The 18775-nt window shown below is 42.0% G+C and overlaps 1 protein-coding gene across 2 annotated transcripts in view; it reads left to right on the top strand.

Moving 5' to 3' along the window:
- Window positions 1–18775, top strand: part of QSER1 (glutamine and serine rich 1) — a 693647-nt gene that overhangs the window by 274308 nt on the left and 400564 nt on the right. The window contains exon 5 of one of the 2 annotated variants that reach the window (XM_085648247.1): window positions 8069–9625. The exons of the other annotated variant lie outside the window; for it this stretch is intronic. Within the exon in view, the coding sequence (XP_085504373.1) occupies window positions 8069–9625 (1557 nt within the window). The remainder of the gene's footprint in view (window positions 1–8068; window positions 9626–18775) is intronic. 2 annotated transcript variants of the gene reach the window in all.

The following is an 18775-nucleotide window of genomic DNA, read 5'->3' as shown; positions in this document are numbered from 1 at the left end:
CCTTGCTGGTGTTCCTGCTTTGAACCAAGGATCAAGGGAGACATTTCTCGATTTAAAGAATAAATGTACGCACTGGTTAAACTGCAACAAACCGCTCCCGAAACAGTGCTCAAGTGAGATTCTATTCGCTAGGAGAATCAATTGGGTTGGACACAGAGCCAAAGATGTTCAAGGAGATTGTGTAGTCATCAATTTTAGGAACCCAAATACGGTTAGGTATATCTGTACATTCCAGCCAGGCCCCAATTCCAGTCCCCACTCAGTAATTAGAGCTCTCCCCCTTATCTATTTCTACCCAGGACCCCAGTACCTTAGTACTAATGATTTCAACAGGGGAAGGGTGGACAATGTGCGAACTGGTAGGGTTGGATTACCCCCTCTTGATTTTAATATAATTCAAGGCCAAGACCGGCTCTGCCCACCCCCGCTTGAAGCTTTCCACCATTTTAATAGATATAGCACCCTCGATCAAGTGGATTGATGCTCGAAACCTAGTATTTTGAAAATGCTCTTAGTCCCGGGGAAACAGCTAGTAATGGAAGGGCTGGCAAATTGGCCTACGCGGGAAAGTATAGAAAGGGTCACGAGTCCACCATCTACCACTAATTCTGTCGCCGACCAGATCCCAATTCTAAGTAAATCAAAGCCGAGTCCTCGTTTGTTGTCATGGAATGTGGCAGGTCTTAAGAGCAAACTGGACTGTGAGGACTGGGGTGCCTTTATAGACGATTTTGATATTTGTCTAATGCAAGAGACATGGGCATTGGAAAATTCACATAGGGTAGGCTTTGCATCCTTTAATATATTGGCTGTAACTAGTGGTAGGGGTAGACCTTCAGGGGGCCTTACCACCTGGGTGGCACTCCATTTGGGTGCCTTGGCAAGGCAAATCCATACTAACTCCGAAGATATTCAATGTACCTTACTTGAGTTGCCAAATAATATCCACTTGGCTCTCCTGAACGTCTACTCAAGACCTTCTCAGGGTGGTCGGGAATCTGAGGTCATGGAACTGCTAAATAAATTTATCCCGACTCTGGATCCAGAATATTCTGTGGTTGTAGGTGGCGACTTTAATTGCCAATACGAACCACTCTGTGTGTCGACTTTAGACGATCCAACCACAGAGAATGAATACCGGAATATCCCCGATCCAATGATTTTAAAGGTCAAAGCATGGACCCCTCTGGTCCTTCAGATCTCCGCTCTCACCCTTTCCCTGTCATTGAGGGCTTGCAACGGGAGATTTGATTCTGACAGACCAGGACGAGCTACTTTTAACAGGGCCGGACATACCTCTATCCTTGACTATATTCTCATTGAAACTAGATCTTGGGACAAGGTGCTTGATTTTAGGGTGTTAGATCGAATTGATAGCGATCACAACGCTTTAGCTGTAACTTTTAAACCAGGTTGTTGGAGCATGAGTACCTATGATGTACCATCATCCACCACCGCACAACTCCCCATATTACACAATAACAAACGAAGGGTGAGATGGCCCCGTATCGCCGCAAGCCCAAATAAAATCTCAGAAATTTATAGCCTTGCCCTACCTCATCAAAATGTCTGAGGTGGGTTTATCTCGATCTCCACCAGAACAGGCAACTGGACCAACAGGCATTCACCTACAGTTAGTAGACAAACTCTCGAAGGCGTTTTGTCTGACTGGGTCCGCGAGGCCCCATTTGCCCAAAAGGCAATTGTGGTACTCTGCCGAGTGCAGGAAATCGAAGAGCAAGTTACTTACCGCCATCAAGGCCCTAGATAGAGGCAGGATCAAAGTATTGAGGGCCAAACATAAACAAACCTTAGAAAGGGCTAGAAAATTATGGGAGTTTGATATCTGGGAAGAACTAAGATCGACTTTGGTAGCGAAGGACTTTAGGGGCTTCTGGACTATTGTCAGCAAGGGCAGGAAAGAAGCAGGAACGATCACATTCCCAAACATAGCCCCAGTGGTATGGGAAGCTCATTATGGAGGTCTTTATTCAAGCCCAAACAACAATTCACCACCTTCGCCCATTTCTCCTCCCAGACTCCCTATTCAAGCTGAAGCTACAATGACGATAACGACAAAGGAGGTGGAAATGGCTATACATCTATTGATACCCAACAAAGCGCCGGGATTGGACAAAATCCCTGGCGACCTCTACCGTTCGGAACCAATGATCTGGGCGCCGTATCTTTGTGCCCTATTTAATTTTATTCTGACGGGTGGTGATCTCCCAGAGTCCTGGCTAGGTGCGGAGATCGTGCCTATATTCAAGAAAGCCTGTCCTTTAAAACCGTCAAACTATAGGCCCATCAGCCTAATTGATATCACACAGAAGCTGTTTGGGCGTATAATATTGGACAGACTCCAGGCCTGGGAGACCGACAATAACATCTTAAGCTTCCTGCAAGCAGGATTCAGAAAGGGCACCTCCACTGTTGACCAGATCTTCCGACTTCAGGTCATACACTGGAAGACCGTGAGTTTAGAGGGTGGCAGCCTCTATCTCATTTTTGTTGACCTGAGGTCGGCATTTGACCTGGTCCCGCGAGAAATCTGTGGAAGGTGCTTCGGGCCCTCAATGTCCCCCTATATCTTTTGGATATTGTTTGCAGACTCCATATGCAAAACTTTGCCCAGGTTAGATGTGGCAAATATGGTGAGCTTTCTTCCCGCTTTCCCGTCAACCGTGGAGTCCGACAGGGATGCGTGTTGGCACCCACGCTATTCTGTTTATATATCAACGGGCTCATTAAACATCTGGAAGGTATTCGGGACACAGATGCGCCAAGACTTGCCACGGGTATGGTGCCAGCGTTGATGTTCGCTGACGACACTCTTTTGTTGTCACGAACATCAACTGGCATCCAGCGTATCTTGGATGGCTTTGTGGATTTTTGCGCAGAAAGAGGCTTAGAGATCAATTTAGCTAAAACCAAATACATGATCCTTAATCCCCCCAAACACACACGGCCAATCCCAGTCCTGAATGGCGTTCACCTTGAGCGGGTAACTACATTCGGCTATCTGGGGATTTTATTACAAGAAAATTTTGGTTGGGGTGGTCAAATTGCCAATTCTGTGCTAAAACTTGCCCAAACTACCGGGGGAATATCCCAAGTATTCAGAGGTTCGGTCTCCAAACCAGTGTCCCCAGCACTAGAAATATATAGGACACAAGTAAGAGCAGCCTCCATTTATGGAGCAGAATTTTGGGGCCACTCTAGAATACACAGCCTGATTGGGTCTGAAAATTCATTCGTGAGGAGTCTGCTGGGTCTTCCCTCTAGCTCCCCGTTGACCCCTATCAGGCTGGATTGTGGGTTGTTACCCATGGAACAAGTGGTAATGTTGCGTCCATTGATACACTGGAAGAGACTATGGTCCAATGATGAGTTGGGATTCTACCGTGAGGAATTTAAGGGAGTCTGGCCTCAACTAAAGAGCAAGAATATCCCTTGGTTGAGATTCGTCAGGGATATCTGCACTAAGATTGGCCTTCCTGAATTATGGACCTCTCCGGAGGTCTCATGCCCGGCTCTATCCAAAGTAAAATTGGTCGAACAGTTTAATAACTACCATCTTGCGTGTCTTTATGAATGCCCTAAGATCGGCAGGCTGACGGCTGTGTTCCTCCAAATTAAAGACAACTACAGGAGAGAGGAGTTTCTAGATCTGGTTAGTCCTCCGGCCGCGAGGAAGCTTTATTGCCAATTGAGAATGGGTTGTCTCCCGCTCAGATCATTCACATCTGGCTGGGATGCCAACAATTCTACTGCCTGTCCAGCTTGTAGCCATATATTGGAGGATGAAAAACACGTTTTCTTTTTTTGCCCAATATACTTACCCCAAAGAAAACGTTGGATCAAGCCCTTATGCAACAATCTTGGTTTCAGAGAGTGCGAAAAAGCAATGAGAGTCTTAAAGTATGATACCAAACCCCCGATAGTCTTTGCAGTTTCCCGGTTCCTTAATGCTGTATGGATATCACGTAGGAAATTTTTATAATTAACCATTTTGCCCAAATATTTCCCTGTTTTATTCGAATGTACTTGCAATATTTTCCAAATATGAATTGACTGGTTGTGTTTTTATCTTTCCTTTTATTATATTGTGTACTGTGATAATCTATGTCGCTTTTATGGCCATAGAGCCGAAATAAAGTTTATCAATGGCAATGGATAAAATCCAATTTGTTGTTATAATTAAAGGGGTCACGCTGTGGCACGTTGTCTGCTCCCCTTTCCATTGCATTTTCGACCAAAGTAGGCTCTGGGAGATTCAGGGGTGTGTTCGGAAGGACGCTAGTATTGTGTTTATGAATTTCGTTGACCCTTACGCTGGTGACTTCGTCGATTCCGTGGCTATAGCTATGAGTTATGTCGAGGTTGTGACTTACTTTGCTTGTGTTTTCCTTGACCGGGTTGAACGCGCCTGGGTAGATTGTACTGGATTCTATTGTTGTACTCCTTGATGTAGCTGTGGGTTTCGTGATTTGTATGGCCTGGATTTTTGGGCATGGTTTCTCTTTCCTTTTTGAAGGCTTAAATATGTTGTATATGTTTTCTGACGAGGGTAGCTCCCTTATAGTATGATTTAAACTACAGCATGTAATAGACGAATTGCGCGAGGGAGTCGATAATTCCTTATTTCTTACTGTGTCAGGAGTGTTTGGAATTGCACTTCTTGTTTTTTTCACAAGGGTGTTTCTTAAATTGTTTTGTTCCTCCGCCATGCTGATCTTCTTGTTTGTGATTTCCTCCACATTCTTTATCTGTGTGGAACTACTTAAGTGCTGACTTTTTTCTACCACTGGTCTCCCTCTCCTTGCTCTGACTTTTCTGTCAGGAAATCTGCTGTACTCACTTATTGGCTGCAGGCAAGTCTTTTCCCCTTATTGCCACAAACACCTCCTTTTTTGGAGTTCATACACGCGTGGCATCAAGGCGTCTACATTTTTATACTTGCAGTGACACTATTTGGTCGTTTTTTGTGTGATAATGGCTCATACTCCTTTTGGTGGATTCCTTGTTATTTGAAACTTTTCCTAGAACATTATGGTTTTGTCCTCTTGGACTTCGTTTTTTTGTTGGCTTGCCTGTCCTCTTTGGTGACTCTCTATGTGGACAAATCTTCATTTTGTTCGGTACAGTGTCCTAATGATCTACCTTCAGGGGTTAGTCATTACACCTATGTGTTATCTTTTGTTGCTGAGATTTCATCTTCATAAACAATATCTATCTCTGTTGTGCATTTTACTTCTTTAACCCTATTCTGGATTTTCTTCACCCATGTACCTTGGTATAATCAGGGCTGTAGGAGTGTTGCCTTTATACTTTATGTGGATGTCACCCCCCGCCCCCCTTTTTCTGGGAGACTTTGTTTCCTCTAATCAACAATTGTTCTTCTTTAGAGTGCATCTCTTCAGTTGCTTAGCTTTCATTGCTTGGTTCAATTTTTTTTAACTGTTCAGCTTGTGGGTATTTGGTCCCTATGATACTATGTGTTTTACTTTCTTCCGATCTTTGGTCTGCTCCTGCTCTGTCGGATATGCCTTACCATTGGATGATAAGGCTCAATACATTTTTCTAGGCCTCCATGAATTAGCCTCTCTTACCTTGGCCTAGTTATAGTCTTGTTTTCTCTCACTCTATCACTATTTTATGGTTAGTACTATGTTGCTGATTACTCAGCCCATACTACCTATATTTCTCAGCTTCAGCGAGGTGATAGCTTCTCCATCATCGATATATTGATATGTATGAAAGTTATTGTTTATATATGTATTTGTGTGTGTGTGTGTGTGTATATATGTATATAACAGTGCATATTTATTGTGTATTCTTTATATATGTGTTATGCTACATTTCATAAACCGGGCCTACGTATAGCTTACATGGATGTACCCTTCATTATTATCTTGCCATGTGGTCTTCACTGAGTCTTTATTTATGCACTAGCTCTTCTTTCCACCTCTATTCGTTCTACGTATTGAATGATCCCATCGGTATCGTTCTGTCTCTGGGACATTTTTCTTAACACAAGCGGTGCGCTTGTCAGTACTTGTTCTTGTCTTATCAATTTTTTTTTCCGGTGGTGCCATTCATCCATGAACCTCCACCGTGGATCTATTCCAAGGTTCCTTTCTCAGTGTCTCTCAGGGTAGGTTTGCCTCTAATGCATTTGCATTGCCTCTGGCCCTCCAAGCCCTAGCTGCCCATGGGTAAGGTTCATGGGCCCATTTTCCCCAAGTTTTGCGGAGTACATTTGCCTGACATACTGGTTTTCTAAGTCAAGGCCCTATAGCTGAAGCGACATTGGCTGTTACCTTTGGGTTCCTAAGTCACGGCCAACCATGGGTCAGATTCCACCTTGGGAGCGTCCTAGTATTGTTCTTATATTGAATATTGTCTAAAGAAACATTTCTGTTCCTCTGCCATGGGTAATACTATTCCCATGCTTTCACCGTCTTTATTACTTTGCTTCCCTGTGGTTCTTGCCACATTTCTTAGGGTAAAGTGTATGCTCCTGCTCACCTTACTTCCTAATAGTGTCTTGTCTCTTCTGTCTTATTTTAGACCGGCTAGTTCTATTCAGGAATATTTAGTACGATCAGTTTGCAGACCCTCCTCTGAGAATCCGTGAATAGTAGTGCTTGGGTATGTATTCTAAGGAAAGGAATCTGCAGGTAGACATCTCTACCAGATGACCAAATTACTAAGCTTCGGTAATGCCTTACCTGATAGAGACATAGTCTAGCCGCAGACTCCTTACTGACCCACCCGTCCTCCCCGTTGTGCGAACAGTTTCCATCTTACCTTAAAGATCCCTTCCTTGGTATTTGCATTCTGCACATTTTTACTTCGTAATTGTTAATTCAAAGAGATATTTATCTGTTATGGCACACTGTTTCCACAGTCAGCGCGTCAGTGAGGGGCTTATATGGACTCCGTTGATGCTGCTTACAGCATATATGGAGTCGCACAACGCTCCCTACCTACGTTTAGTGGTACTGTTGAAAAGGATTTCTGGATCCGGTCTGGCACCTGGTGAGAATTCTAAGGTACTGAATTTGCGGCTATACTATGTCTCTACCAGATAAGGGGTTAACCAAAGTAAGTAACTTACGTTTCACACTGTTTTCTTAGTGACACATAAATCGTCATGAAATGTAACATGAGAACAAGTTTTCTACTGCTCTTTCTTTTATTGTTGTTCATTTTCTTGAAAGTTAGCAGTTAAAAATATTTCCGAGACACCTCACGGGTGAGTAGCGTGCTTTATAAACCCTTAATTGATTGACTCCAGTATTAGAGATAAGTGTTGTAGATTGCTGGGACTTGTAATACCCTCCGAGAACAATGGCATAATAGAAGAAAAAGAAATTGTTGATATACTATGCATTGTATTGATTTTTATTGCAAGACGATTAGTTCCACATGCTTTTGGACTATGTATGCAAGACTGTAGGCATACAGTCTTCATTTATCAAACACACGCCCATGCCTTGGGGCCAGGAGTAGAGCTTTCTGTAGTCTGTTGTGTGCATCCTCAATACTTTTTTTCTAATCATTTTTTTTTAGCTACTTATTTTAGTTTGGAATATTTACAGCTTAGGCTGTCAGTTTCATAGGAGCGGTTTTAAAGAGTGTGAGCCTGCATGCACCATATGGTGAACGGTGTGAACAAGTTACTTAACTGTAATTATGGAGCCCCCAAGCCTCGTGGTGTATGTAGGTTACCACTCTGCCCTTCCTACCTTTTCTAACCTCAAATGTGCCTGGTTCGCCCTGTGGTGTTTATTTCAGAGCCTGGGTCAAAGCTATTCTAGTCGAAAAGAACACGCTTTCCCAGGGATTGGGCAGATAATGGAGTGTTGGGAAAACTAGAAAGGAGATTATGCTTACCTGTTTAAATGGTACATATCTATTAATGTAATGAATGTAATTAGTGACAGTGATCCATTTCACTTAATTTTTTTACCTGGGATACTTCAAAGAATGGTAACTTGCATACACCTCAAGTCTTGGAATCCATAGTTACTGTTAAGTAACTTGTTCTTCACTTTCGTAGGACAAACAAAGACTTCAACAGAAGCATCGCAAAATAAGAGCAGTCAGCGGATAACGCATCCAATCCTTCCAATGGACAGTCATATTAATCATAGCAATGGGGGGCAGTCTCAGCAGCAGCTATATTCTCAACATTCTGAAGCTTTGAAGATGGACATTACTGTGCCTTCAAAACCTTTAAAGCAGCAAGAACTGACCACAAAAGATAATTTTAGACAACTCAGTCAGTATGATTTAAAAAACAAAGTTGTTTCTTTTGGTTCAGTGCGTTTCCCTGAGTCACTGCTCCTTACTGATAAACGGAGAACCATCTCAAATACTAATAACACTTCAGCTACAGCTTGTCTGGTGGTCACACAGGAGTTTGCCAAAGCTGCTTCTAATGAGGGAAATATTTCTGTGGAAAACAGAGATGATAAAAAACCTCACTTTCAGTCAAATGTTAGACAAGAGTCTCCAAGCCATACTATTCCACAAGCAACTCTTTCAAACCATGAAAAGATAAATGCAGTCTTTCAAAAAAATGGACACGTCTCCATAAACATTTCACCGGTCTCTACAGTAAGGTCCAACAATCTAACTGCTGATAAACCACACACTGAAACAAATGACCACAGTGTTCCAAGTGAAATGTGCTCTTCAACTCTTAAACATAACCATAAGGAGCAATTGCATACTTCTGCCACCGTTAAGAGACAGTCCAACACAGGCCAAATGATTGAGGAAGCCAGTTGTGTTCGGAGTGATGCATTCAATAAAACTAGAAATCAAAACTGCTTATTTCATGACAGTCATCTAAAGGACGAAACCGCTGTACCAGATAAGCTTAACACTGGTGATGATTATGGTAATGTGGCTGGTAATCAAAATAACGTTTTACCACTGGTAAACACGGAGACCAAACCATGTGGTAATTTGGGCACAAAAACAGATTATCAGAACAAAGACACAATACAAAGCAAACTACAGAAAACCCAAGAGAGTGCACATGTTTCAAATGAACTTTTCGCCAAGGATGAGAACACAAACCAGCAAGAGAAGAATGAGTTACTGGACAAACGGCAAACATCTAAGGGAATTGATTTGAGTCTGCCTTATTCTCCAGATGATATTACAGACAGCTATCTTGACAGTTCTCAACATCAAGAAAGAATAAGACAAAAAATTAAAGAGGTAGAAGAGCTGCAACCAGAAGTTAAGTCTGGATTTATTGGTTCTTTCTTAGATTTTCTAAAAGACGAACCAAAGCAACAATTTTTCCCATCTCCTGCTAAAGAGCTGAATCAGACTAAGCGCCCATCTGCTCCAGTACTGAGGGCCCCCTTTTTACAACATGTGGCTTTTACAAATTTGCCATTGATGACTCCTGTTGCTCCTCTTGTTATTGAGAGTGCAGAAACATTGACTAAAAAGGAAAATGAGCTTACGAAAAATTTGGAAACAATACCTTCATTTTCTTCTGCTCGTGAAGATTCTGGAGGAAGTCGTTCTATGCGTAAGAGCATACCAACAGCATTGTCTGCTATTGAGGCTTCTTCTGAAAAAAAGAAAAAAGCAGGTAAAAGAAATCTGTTGAATACTTTTAACATTGTTAATGCAGTCTATTTTCTTTTGACTTTTGGATAAACTGTTCCTGTTGAATAAAGGGCATTAGTTTAATTTTTTGTAGGACACCGAGCCACCTATTATGAAAGGTAAGTTTTTTTATGAATCTCTCATGTTGTCTAAAGCACTCATCTTGAGAGTTCAATTTAAGATGTTCAAAACTGATTAAGTAGCTGAAAAGATTACAAAAACCTGCAACAGTAAATTTAATTCATTTGCATCGTGCTCAAAAGATAAATAGAAAAATTAACTGAACTTTTAAAATATCCCAAAAAAATTCAAGAATTGCATGCTCTTAAATTCTGATAATGAAAAGTAAAAAGCCAACCAGTCTGTAATTTCTGTTTTCTGGAGAGCTGTGGAAAAATATTTCCCACCATAATTTAGTTGTGCGACCCAAATGATAACAAGCTTCGGCAATGTACTGGTCAGCAAAATAAAGATGAATCTCAAAATATCTATAACTGATCACATAGAGCTGTAGCAGTTGGGAGAAATCAAGTGCAAGTGTGAGAATTAGCAGTGCCTCCCAGTTCTGCAATAGGTAAAGAGATAGATATGGTGTTTGGCCCAGAAATCTTTTCCTAAAGATGTGCATATGGGTTTGTACTACTGGCCTCTCTCCCAAGTGTTCTGCTTCTTTTTTACAGGCTGACAGAAGCTTAATACAATTAATTATTTGCAATATCGTCACAAGAATCAGGGCTATTGTAACTATGGGAGTAAATATGTTTGCTTATTATGGATCTCCATGCTAATAACTCTAATGGTCTTGTGGTAGTCGGTGTCAGCCTCCATATAAGAGTTGTTATTGCTTCAGGTAGCTCTTATTGTGTCTCTCGGTTTGACTCAAATGCTCAGCAAGGACACTTACTCCCTGCTCATCCAAGTATGCCTTACTACAAAAAGACTACGCCAACTATAGCATCAAAAGTAATTCTACAAGATTCACTACCTGACAGGGCTCCTCTTGTTGATTGAGATATCGACAGGAGATTAAGACAGCACACAAAGGGTCATTTCTTACCTCAAAGGGAAATAAAGATGACCGGAAAAAGGAGACATTCTATTGAAGTTCTTATCCAACTGTGATGAGAGGGCATCTGATTTTCTTCAGTGGGAAATTGTTATACTAAGTTCCACCAGAACGCCAATTTTTCATGAAGTAATGAAGCGGTATTTTCCAGTTTCCCAGATATCATTATCTTGTTTTGTCTTTTTTAAATGGGCTATGCCTTTCACATATATATCTGTGTATATATAATTATCTACTGGCGGTCGCCAGTAGATAGTTATAGTTACAACCTAGTTTCCATAGTAAATCTCAAAATTCTATTTTGAATAACTTTGGCGCCGGTTGACGAATCCTCGCGAAAATTTCAAAACTAATGGGTCGCTCCGTTCAGCTCCTACCCTGAAAGTCTCGCGGTGATTCGTCAAGCGGGGGCCGAGAAAAAAGGGGGGTCCCAAAACGCGTTTTCCCCATGCATTTTTCCATAGGACCTTTAGACACAGCTACAGCCCGAACGGCTGAACTGAGTTACTTGAAATTTGGCAGAGAGGTAGCCATAAGGTCAAGGAAGTGCCTTTTGCAGGTCTGGTGTAAATCTGTTCAGTATTTCCTGAGAAAATAGCATTTAGAAGCATATCAATATCTATACGCGCGCACCGTGCGCGAGCGCAATTCTGATTGGTTGTTAGATGTCGGTAAACATTCGAATCGGTCGAAACCAGGAAGTGTCGGCCGCCATTTTGTCTCTCGCAGTCTGAGGGGGTGAAAAAAAAAAGGTGGAGAACGTGAAAAGGGGGCAGAGTGGACAGTTCCTGACCCCCTAGCCTTGGTCAGGGGGTCACAGAAGGACCCCCAAGGGAGAAAAAAACCAAGTTTATTTTTTCTAAAATCGCGAGGTGCGCGCACCGCGTGCCCACTGCACGGAATGCACTGCGAACTGTGGGTGCTTGGTGCGCGAAGCGCACCAAGCGCCCACTGCGCGCGCACCTCGCGCGAAGCGCACCGTGCGCGCACCTCGCGATTTTTTTTAAAAAAAATTAAAATTTCACGGTGCGCGCACGGTGAAAAACCTGGAAAAAAAAATTTATAAATACATAACTTAGCATTTAAACCGTACAAATTCACTGAAAAAACCATAGGTTTCATACACGTTATAGTTACGAATTAGCATTTAAAAAACCTTGCAAATTCACTTAAAAAACCATAGGTTTCACACATGTTATAGTTAGCTGGACATTTCACTCGTAAAAACCAATGAAATTCCCCCGTTATAGTTAGTGCAGGCAACTATAACTCACGCGACCGCAATCCTCTGCTGATGACGTCAGATATTACATCACTGATGACATGTGTTTCTTTATGAAAAATAAATATTTGTAATATATGTATAGCTAAAGATTAATGGAAGAAGACATGGGTAAATAAGTGTCTAAATACAGTGATGTAATATCTGACGTCATCAGCAGAGGATTGCGGTCGCGTGAGTTATAGTTGCCTGCACTAACTATAACGGGGGAATTTCATTGGTTTTTTACGAGTAAAATGTCCAGCTAACTACAACATGTGTGAAACCTATGGTTTTTTAAGTGAATTTGCAAGGTTTTTTAAATGCTAATTCGTAACTATAACGTATATGAAACCTATGTTTTTTTCAGTGAATATATATATATATATATATATATATATATCCAAGGTATGAAAAAGTACATAAATACGCTCTCAGGAAGGAAAGGCAGACACGATCGTCCCCATCACCAGTTTAATGCACACGACGCGTTTCGGCAGAAGCCTTGTTCACGTGTGACATGCTGTCAATATTCCACACTGATAAAGTTAACACGATCCCAAGTGAACATAATGAAATGAACATAGGACAATCCCGTAATACATGGCGGCCATCTTGGAATGGGTAGAGTACCCTTCCATACAGTAGGAAACAAAACCAACCCCTGGCCAAAGTTCTGATCAGTAGTGCATGATGAAAATCAAATATACATTTCCTGGGGAAGGAAAACATGGTATGCATTCACGTATGGAGACACATTCGAATTAATGAGTGCTGAGAGCAATGTTTACAACTAACCAAGTTCAGCTAATCCAAGGACATACTGTCGATATTCCACTCTAATAAAGTCAAGTAAGCACGATCCAAAGTGAACAAAATGAACACAGGACAATCCCGTAATGCATGGCGGCCATATTGGAATGGGTAAAGTACCCTTCCATACTGTATGAAACAAAACAACCCCTTGCCAAAGTTCTGATAAGTTATGCAAGATGAAAATCAAATATACATTGCCTGGGGAAGGAAAACATGGTGTGCATTCACGTATGGAGACACATTAGAATTAATATGAGCAATGTTATCAACTAACCAAACTCCGGTAGAAGATAATCCCTGGACAGAGTGAACACATAGTGTGTCACGAATATTGTACAGTTCCGCATAATAACAGAAAAGGGGGAACAAGAGAGTGTCAAACAAAATAGGTGAGAGTAAGCATCTAACCAAACTGCAGAAATAACAGCATAGACATATGGACTACGTGGACCAAATATAATCAGTGGCTTAGTGCCTAAATAAGTGGCTGAGCGAAGGTAAACGCGTAGTGTGTACAAGTAAACCAGGAGCAGTCCATGCTGTGAAGATAACGTAAAAAAGTAATGTAGGCACACGGAAGAACAAAGTAGTCCCAAAATTGTTCCGCATTACAGAACTACCTGGCCAACCTGGAACGTGTCAATATCAGTGGACGTGGTAGGTGACAGCATAAATAAAGATGTGGCAAGCGTGTAGGTCATACCGGATGAAAAGGGTAGGTTGCCCGTGCTGGTGAATACGTGAAAGTGGGCCCCTTCCTTTTCTCCTGTAAAGAATAATAAAAGATAATTAGAATACAAAGATATAAAAACAAATTACATTTGTTGCACATCCTAACGAGGAGTGGAAAAAGCAAGAAAGCAGGTTAAGTAAATGTACTGACAACCCAAGACAGAAACTGAGGAGTCCTAACATCCTGTAAGACAAGGACATACAATAGGCAAGTCACGATACTACGTGCAGGTCTATACATCATAAGGGTTAGGGCACTTTCCTTGTCCTGGTAATGTACAAATAAACACAATTAGACACAATTATGAACTTTCTTTGAGGTGAATGGATAACTCTTCATCCATGTTCAACCCCCCAGGAGTCTTCGTATGAAAATCTATGATGTATCTAGATTTGCGTTGTCGTAAAGAGAATACCCTGTCACCACCTCTAGGATTTCTGGGGACATGTTCGAGGATGGTGAAACTTACATTGGAAATGTTGGAGAAACGAAATTCTTCAAAATGTCGTGCCACGGGATATTTGGGGTCATGATTGGTAATGGCTCTTAAGTGTTCTAAGATCCTCTTTTTCGCTGGACAGGTGGTGCTCCCAATGTACCATAATTTGCAGGGACACTCAATAGCGTAGATCACAAAGCTGGTACTGCATGTAAGGAATTGTGTAATTCTTTTCGTTATGCCATTGTAAGATAGAGTGATCTTGAACTTACTATATTTACACGCCTTACAGTGACCACATGGATAAAATCCAATTAGGCCGTGACCAGTGGTGGTGGGAGATTGTGTGATATCATTCCTAACCACCAGATCGCGGATATTCTTGTTGCGTCTGTAAGTGATGGTGGGTCTATTGGGAGTACTGCTTCCCAGGACACTATCATTTTTCAGAATGTCCCAGTGTTTGACCAGTATGTGTTTGATTTTTTGTGAGTCTGAATTAAAAGTAAGGATCATCCTGGTATTATCCGAATCTTTGTCAGTGGGAGGCTCTATGGGATCAGATAGAGTGTTCTTTCTCTCAATCAATTCAGCCCGAGCTGTGGCTTTTTTGAGAACCCAATTGGGGTAACCCCTGTGTTTGAATCTTTCAATGATGTTATCCCTTTCTTCAGCATAGGATTTCTCATTATTGCAGTTTCTCTTGGCCCTGAGCAATTCCCCGTAGGGTATGCTCCATTTCAATGCTTCCGGATGACTACTGAGAGCATGTAAAACACTGTTACCCGCAGTAGCTTTCCGAAAGAGGGAAGTGCAAATCTGGCCCTGTTTGATCTCTAGGCAAACATCAAGGAAATCAGTCTGTTCCTCACTGATGTTACCCGTGAGTAAGATGTTGTACTTGTTCGTATTGAGTTGCTTGATGAAATGTTCAGCCTCCCCTTTGGTACCATTCCAGATAATGAAAAGGTCATCTATGTAGCGAAGCCACATGATGACCTGTTCAAAGTCTCTTTTGAGAGTGGTGCTACACATGATCTCCTGTTCCCAAAAGCCCATAAACCGATTAGCGAAGCTCGGCGCGAAGCACGAACCCATGGCAGGGCCATTGATCTGCCTGTAGAGGGCGCCATTGAATGAAAAAATATTGTTAGTGAGACAAAAGTGTATCATTTCCATTATCATCTTGCTGTGTTCACGATATCTGAGCGGTCTCTGTTGTAAAAAATGCTCACATGCCTCCATCCCCTGTTGGTTGTCTATGATGGTGTAGAGTGAGTGTACGTCAAGAACAATAAACAGAAAATTAGTGTTCCATTTTACCTTATCAATTTTACAAAGAAAATCTTTGGTATCTCTGAGATAGCTGGGTAGCTCTGTAACGTACTCCCTCAAAAAATGATCAACGTATTTTGATATATGTTCGCTGACACTGCCAATGGAGGAAACTATGGGGCGCCCAGGTGGTCTAATGCTATCCTTGTGCAATTTGGGAAGAAGGTAGAGTATGGGAAGTTTGGGATGATCATTTTTTAAGTAGCAAAATTCTTCCCACACCAACAAACCCTTATCTTTCCAGGTAATTAGTTTTTCCCACAAGTTGGTAATGCTCAAGTCATAGATGTCTTCAGTGATGGGTGCGTAAAATTTGGTGTCATTCAATTGCCGTAAGGCTTCCTTTATGTAATCATCTCTGTCTAAGATCACAATGTTACCCCCTTTATCGGCAGGACGGATTACTATGTTGGTGTCGTCACGTAGGTCTTTAAGTGCTTGTCTTTGACTAAAAGACAAATTGTTGGAGTTATTCCTAAAGTGATTCTTGTTTTTACGTCTTAACTCCATGAGTGCCTGTGCAGTGCAATCATGGAAGGTGTCAATATTATCGTGAGGTAATATGGGTATGAAGGTGGATTTCACCCTAAGTTCTGTCCTAGCCGATGCAACTTGCTCTATTTCCATGTTCTCAAGAATTTGGGAAGTGGAGATATCTTCACTGGGAATCTCATTGGTATTATCAAGTGAGGCTAAGTTAATGAGAGTATCGACATCACTAATGGTGAGGTTATCGTCAGACCTGATAGTGTGTTGTTTGGCCAGAGTGTGATTAAGCCTTTTAAGTTTATGCCATTTTTTTAGTGTTAATTTTCTCACGAATTTAAACAGATCTATTCTTGCATCCGTGTAGTTAAAAGACGAGGAGGGACAGAAGGAGAGTCCCAGACACAAAGTTTTTTTATCCAAGTCACTGATAGGTCTGCTAGACAGGTTAACCACTGTTTTGTTTACCATGTTCTTATCCATTAGTATTTCTTGTTTGAGCGCGTTCTCCGATTTCCCACGGCGCCCCTTCCTCTGTCTGTGCTCCCATCGTTGCTTGAGTCTCTTTTTTCTATTGCGTCGCTTCTTTGTCCTCTGCCCCGGCCCCTTCCTCGTCCTCTCGCTCTCATGGGTGGATTGTCTCTCATTTTCTGTCGATCTTTTCTCAACACCCGAAACTCGTCTAAAAAATTGATCTGTTTCTGGATGTGCTCCTCACTGGGTATGTTTCCTTCTGATACATCAGATTCTGTATCACTTATGATGGAAATGTCCGTTGCTTTGTTGGTAGTTTCTGTCAGTCCACTAGAAGATGCTTCAGATTTATAGAGGTGATCATATTTTTTACTGAAGGTCAAGATCCTGCCGCTTTCATAATCAGCATAATCACGGTTCATTTTTCTTTGTTTTCTTGCCTTTATCTCTTCCTCATATCGCGTGAGACGTTCTTTCATAGACTCCAGTGCTTTGTTCAGCGTACTGTCATCCATGAGTTGTGTTAATTCTGAGAGGGTTTCTTTGATCAATTTCAATGTTTCTTCCCTATCCTGCCAGGCATATTTAATCAGGATTTCCATCATGATCTTAGAGCTGGCTGCCGAGTGTTCAGACCATTCTTGTAACATCTTGGGGTTTGGTGTTTCGTAAGTTGGGGTAATGAAGATACGTAGACCCCTCGGTGCCATGGATTGATCTACATAGTTTTGGAGTGAGATTGCTTCCCACCACTTTGATGTTTCAGTTCTTTTGAGCTTCTCTAGTCTCTTAAGTTTTTCTTCAATCGGCTGACTTTTGGGGATGGTCTTTTCAGCCTTGTCCTGTTGTCTGGTACTTCCTGTTTTTCTACTGAATAAAGTTAGAGCAGCTGCTCTTCTTTCTGCCTCTTCCTCCATGTCGTTAATTAAACTGGAAATGAATGTGTATGTTTCTCTGTGTATAGCCTTCCTTCCCCTCTCAACAAATTGAAAGTTCCCTTTGGCAAACAATCGCGGTTATTTTTGTCTTTGGTTGCATAGCTGGAGAATAATACCGTGTAGTACAATCATAGATGCACCCGGAGAATAATGTTTATGTGCTCGTGTAGTCAGCGAAAGGATATTCAGGCTGCTCGAACATCTGATCTTGTAATATCAGTTCATCCGTACGAGTCGGTACAAAGCTTCGTGATTACTCCGTATGTACAGACAGTATGTGAATCCAGCAACCCAGAGATGTACGAATACCCACGCTTGGCAGCTCCCACCGCTCCCGCCTAAGTCCCCAGGGGAACGCCTCGTTGCGGATCCGCCGATCCGGCCCCGCGACCCTCCCCACGAGACCCGGACTAAAGCAAGGTGGGCTTACCTACGTGTGCAGGATAACGGTATTCGGATCTCCGATAACCACAGCGATTCCAAATGTTTGGCCAGTCCAATGCGTTCCTCCGACAGTATCCTTCCAAAACACAGCTCCTACTGGAACGCTGGGACCCTCGAAGGGTGGCGTATGCTCCGGTGGAGCAAACCGGAAAAATCAATCCAAGGTATGAAAAAGTACATAAATACGCTCTCAGGAAGGAAAGGCAGACACGATCGTCCCCATCACCAGTTTAATGCGCACGACTCGTTTCGGCAGAAGCCTTGTTCACGTGTGACATGCTGTCAATATTCCACACTGATAAAGTTAACACGATCCCAAGTGAACATAATGAAATGAACATAGGACAATCCCGTAATATATGGCGGCCATCTTGGAATGGGTAGAGTACCCTTCCATACAGTAGGAAACAAAACCAACCCCTGGCCAAAGTACTTTACCCATTCCAATATGGCCGCCATGCATTACGGGATTGTCCTGTGTTCATTTTGTTCACTTTGGATCGTGCTTACTTGACTTTATTAGAGTGGAATATCGACAGTATGTCCTTGGATTAGCTGAACTTGGTTAGTTGTAAACATTGCTCTCAGCACTCATTAATTCCACTCTAGTTCACAGTAATTCCCCAAGGCATAGATTTTAGCTGTCACTTTCCTCTCCACCACAACCTTTGTTATCCGATGTCCGGTCTCCTGATTTTTCGCCATGCTACAATCAAGGATGAGGATCCAAAGTTAGTTTCCGATGTAGATGGCTTCGCTCTTAAATATATAATTGGACAACTTACTTTGAGTGAATGCACTTCTGGTTTTGGCTCAAGTGTTTCAGTTTGCCAGAAAAGTGTATCTCACTCTGTTCTGCAAACTCAGATGTGGTTTTCCGTTCTCCTTTAGTATTCCCTTACCAATATGTTCCTATATCTGTCTGAGGTTGAACTCCCCTGTACTCCTTTTTATTATGTTTTACAAGGAAGGTCTCTTGTGCTGGTTCTTCATCCTTTTCCAGATTAGTCGGTTTAATCCCCACTAGTGTTGACCTTCAATATATTTTCCAAAATGTCACTATTGTGTAGTTCTTCCATGTATAGATTGACTTGGTATACGAGGTTCCCAGCTTCGATGGAATGGTTCTTTACATAAAGTA

Source organism: Triturus cristatus, chromosome 3_2 (assembly GCF_964204655.1).
Source record: "Triturus cristatus chromosome 3_2, aTriCri1.1, whole genome shotgun sequence".
Taxonomy (NCBI): Eukaryota; Metazoa; Chordata; class Amphibia; order Caudata; family Salamandridae; genus Triturus; species Triturus cristatus.
This window is presented reverse-complemented; position numbering and strand designations above follow the sequence as displayed.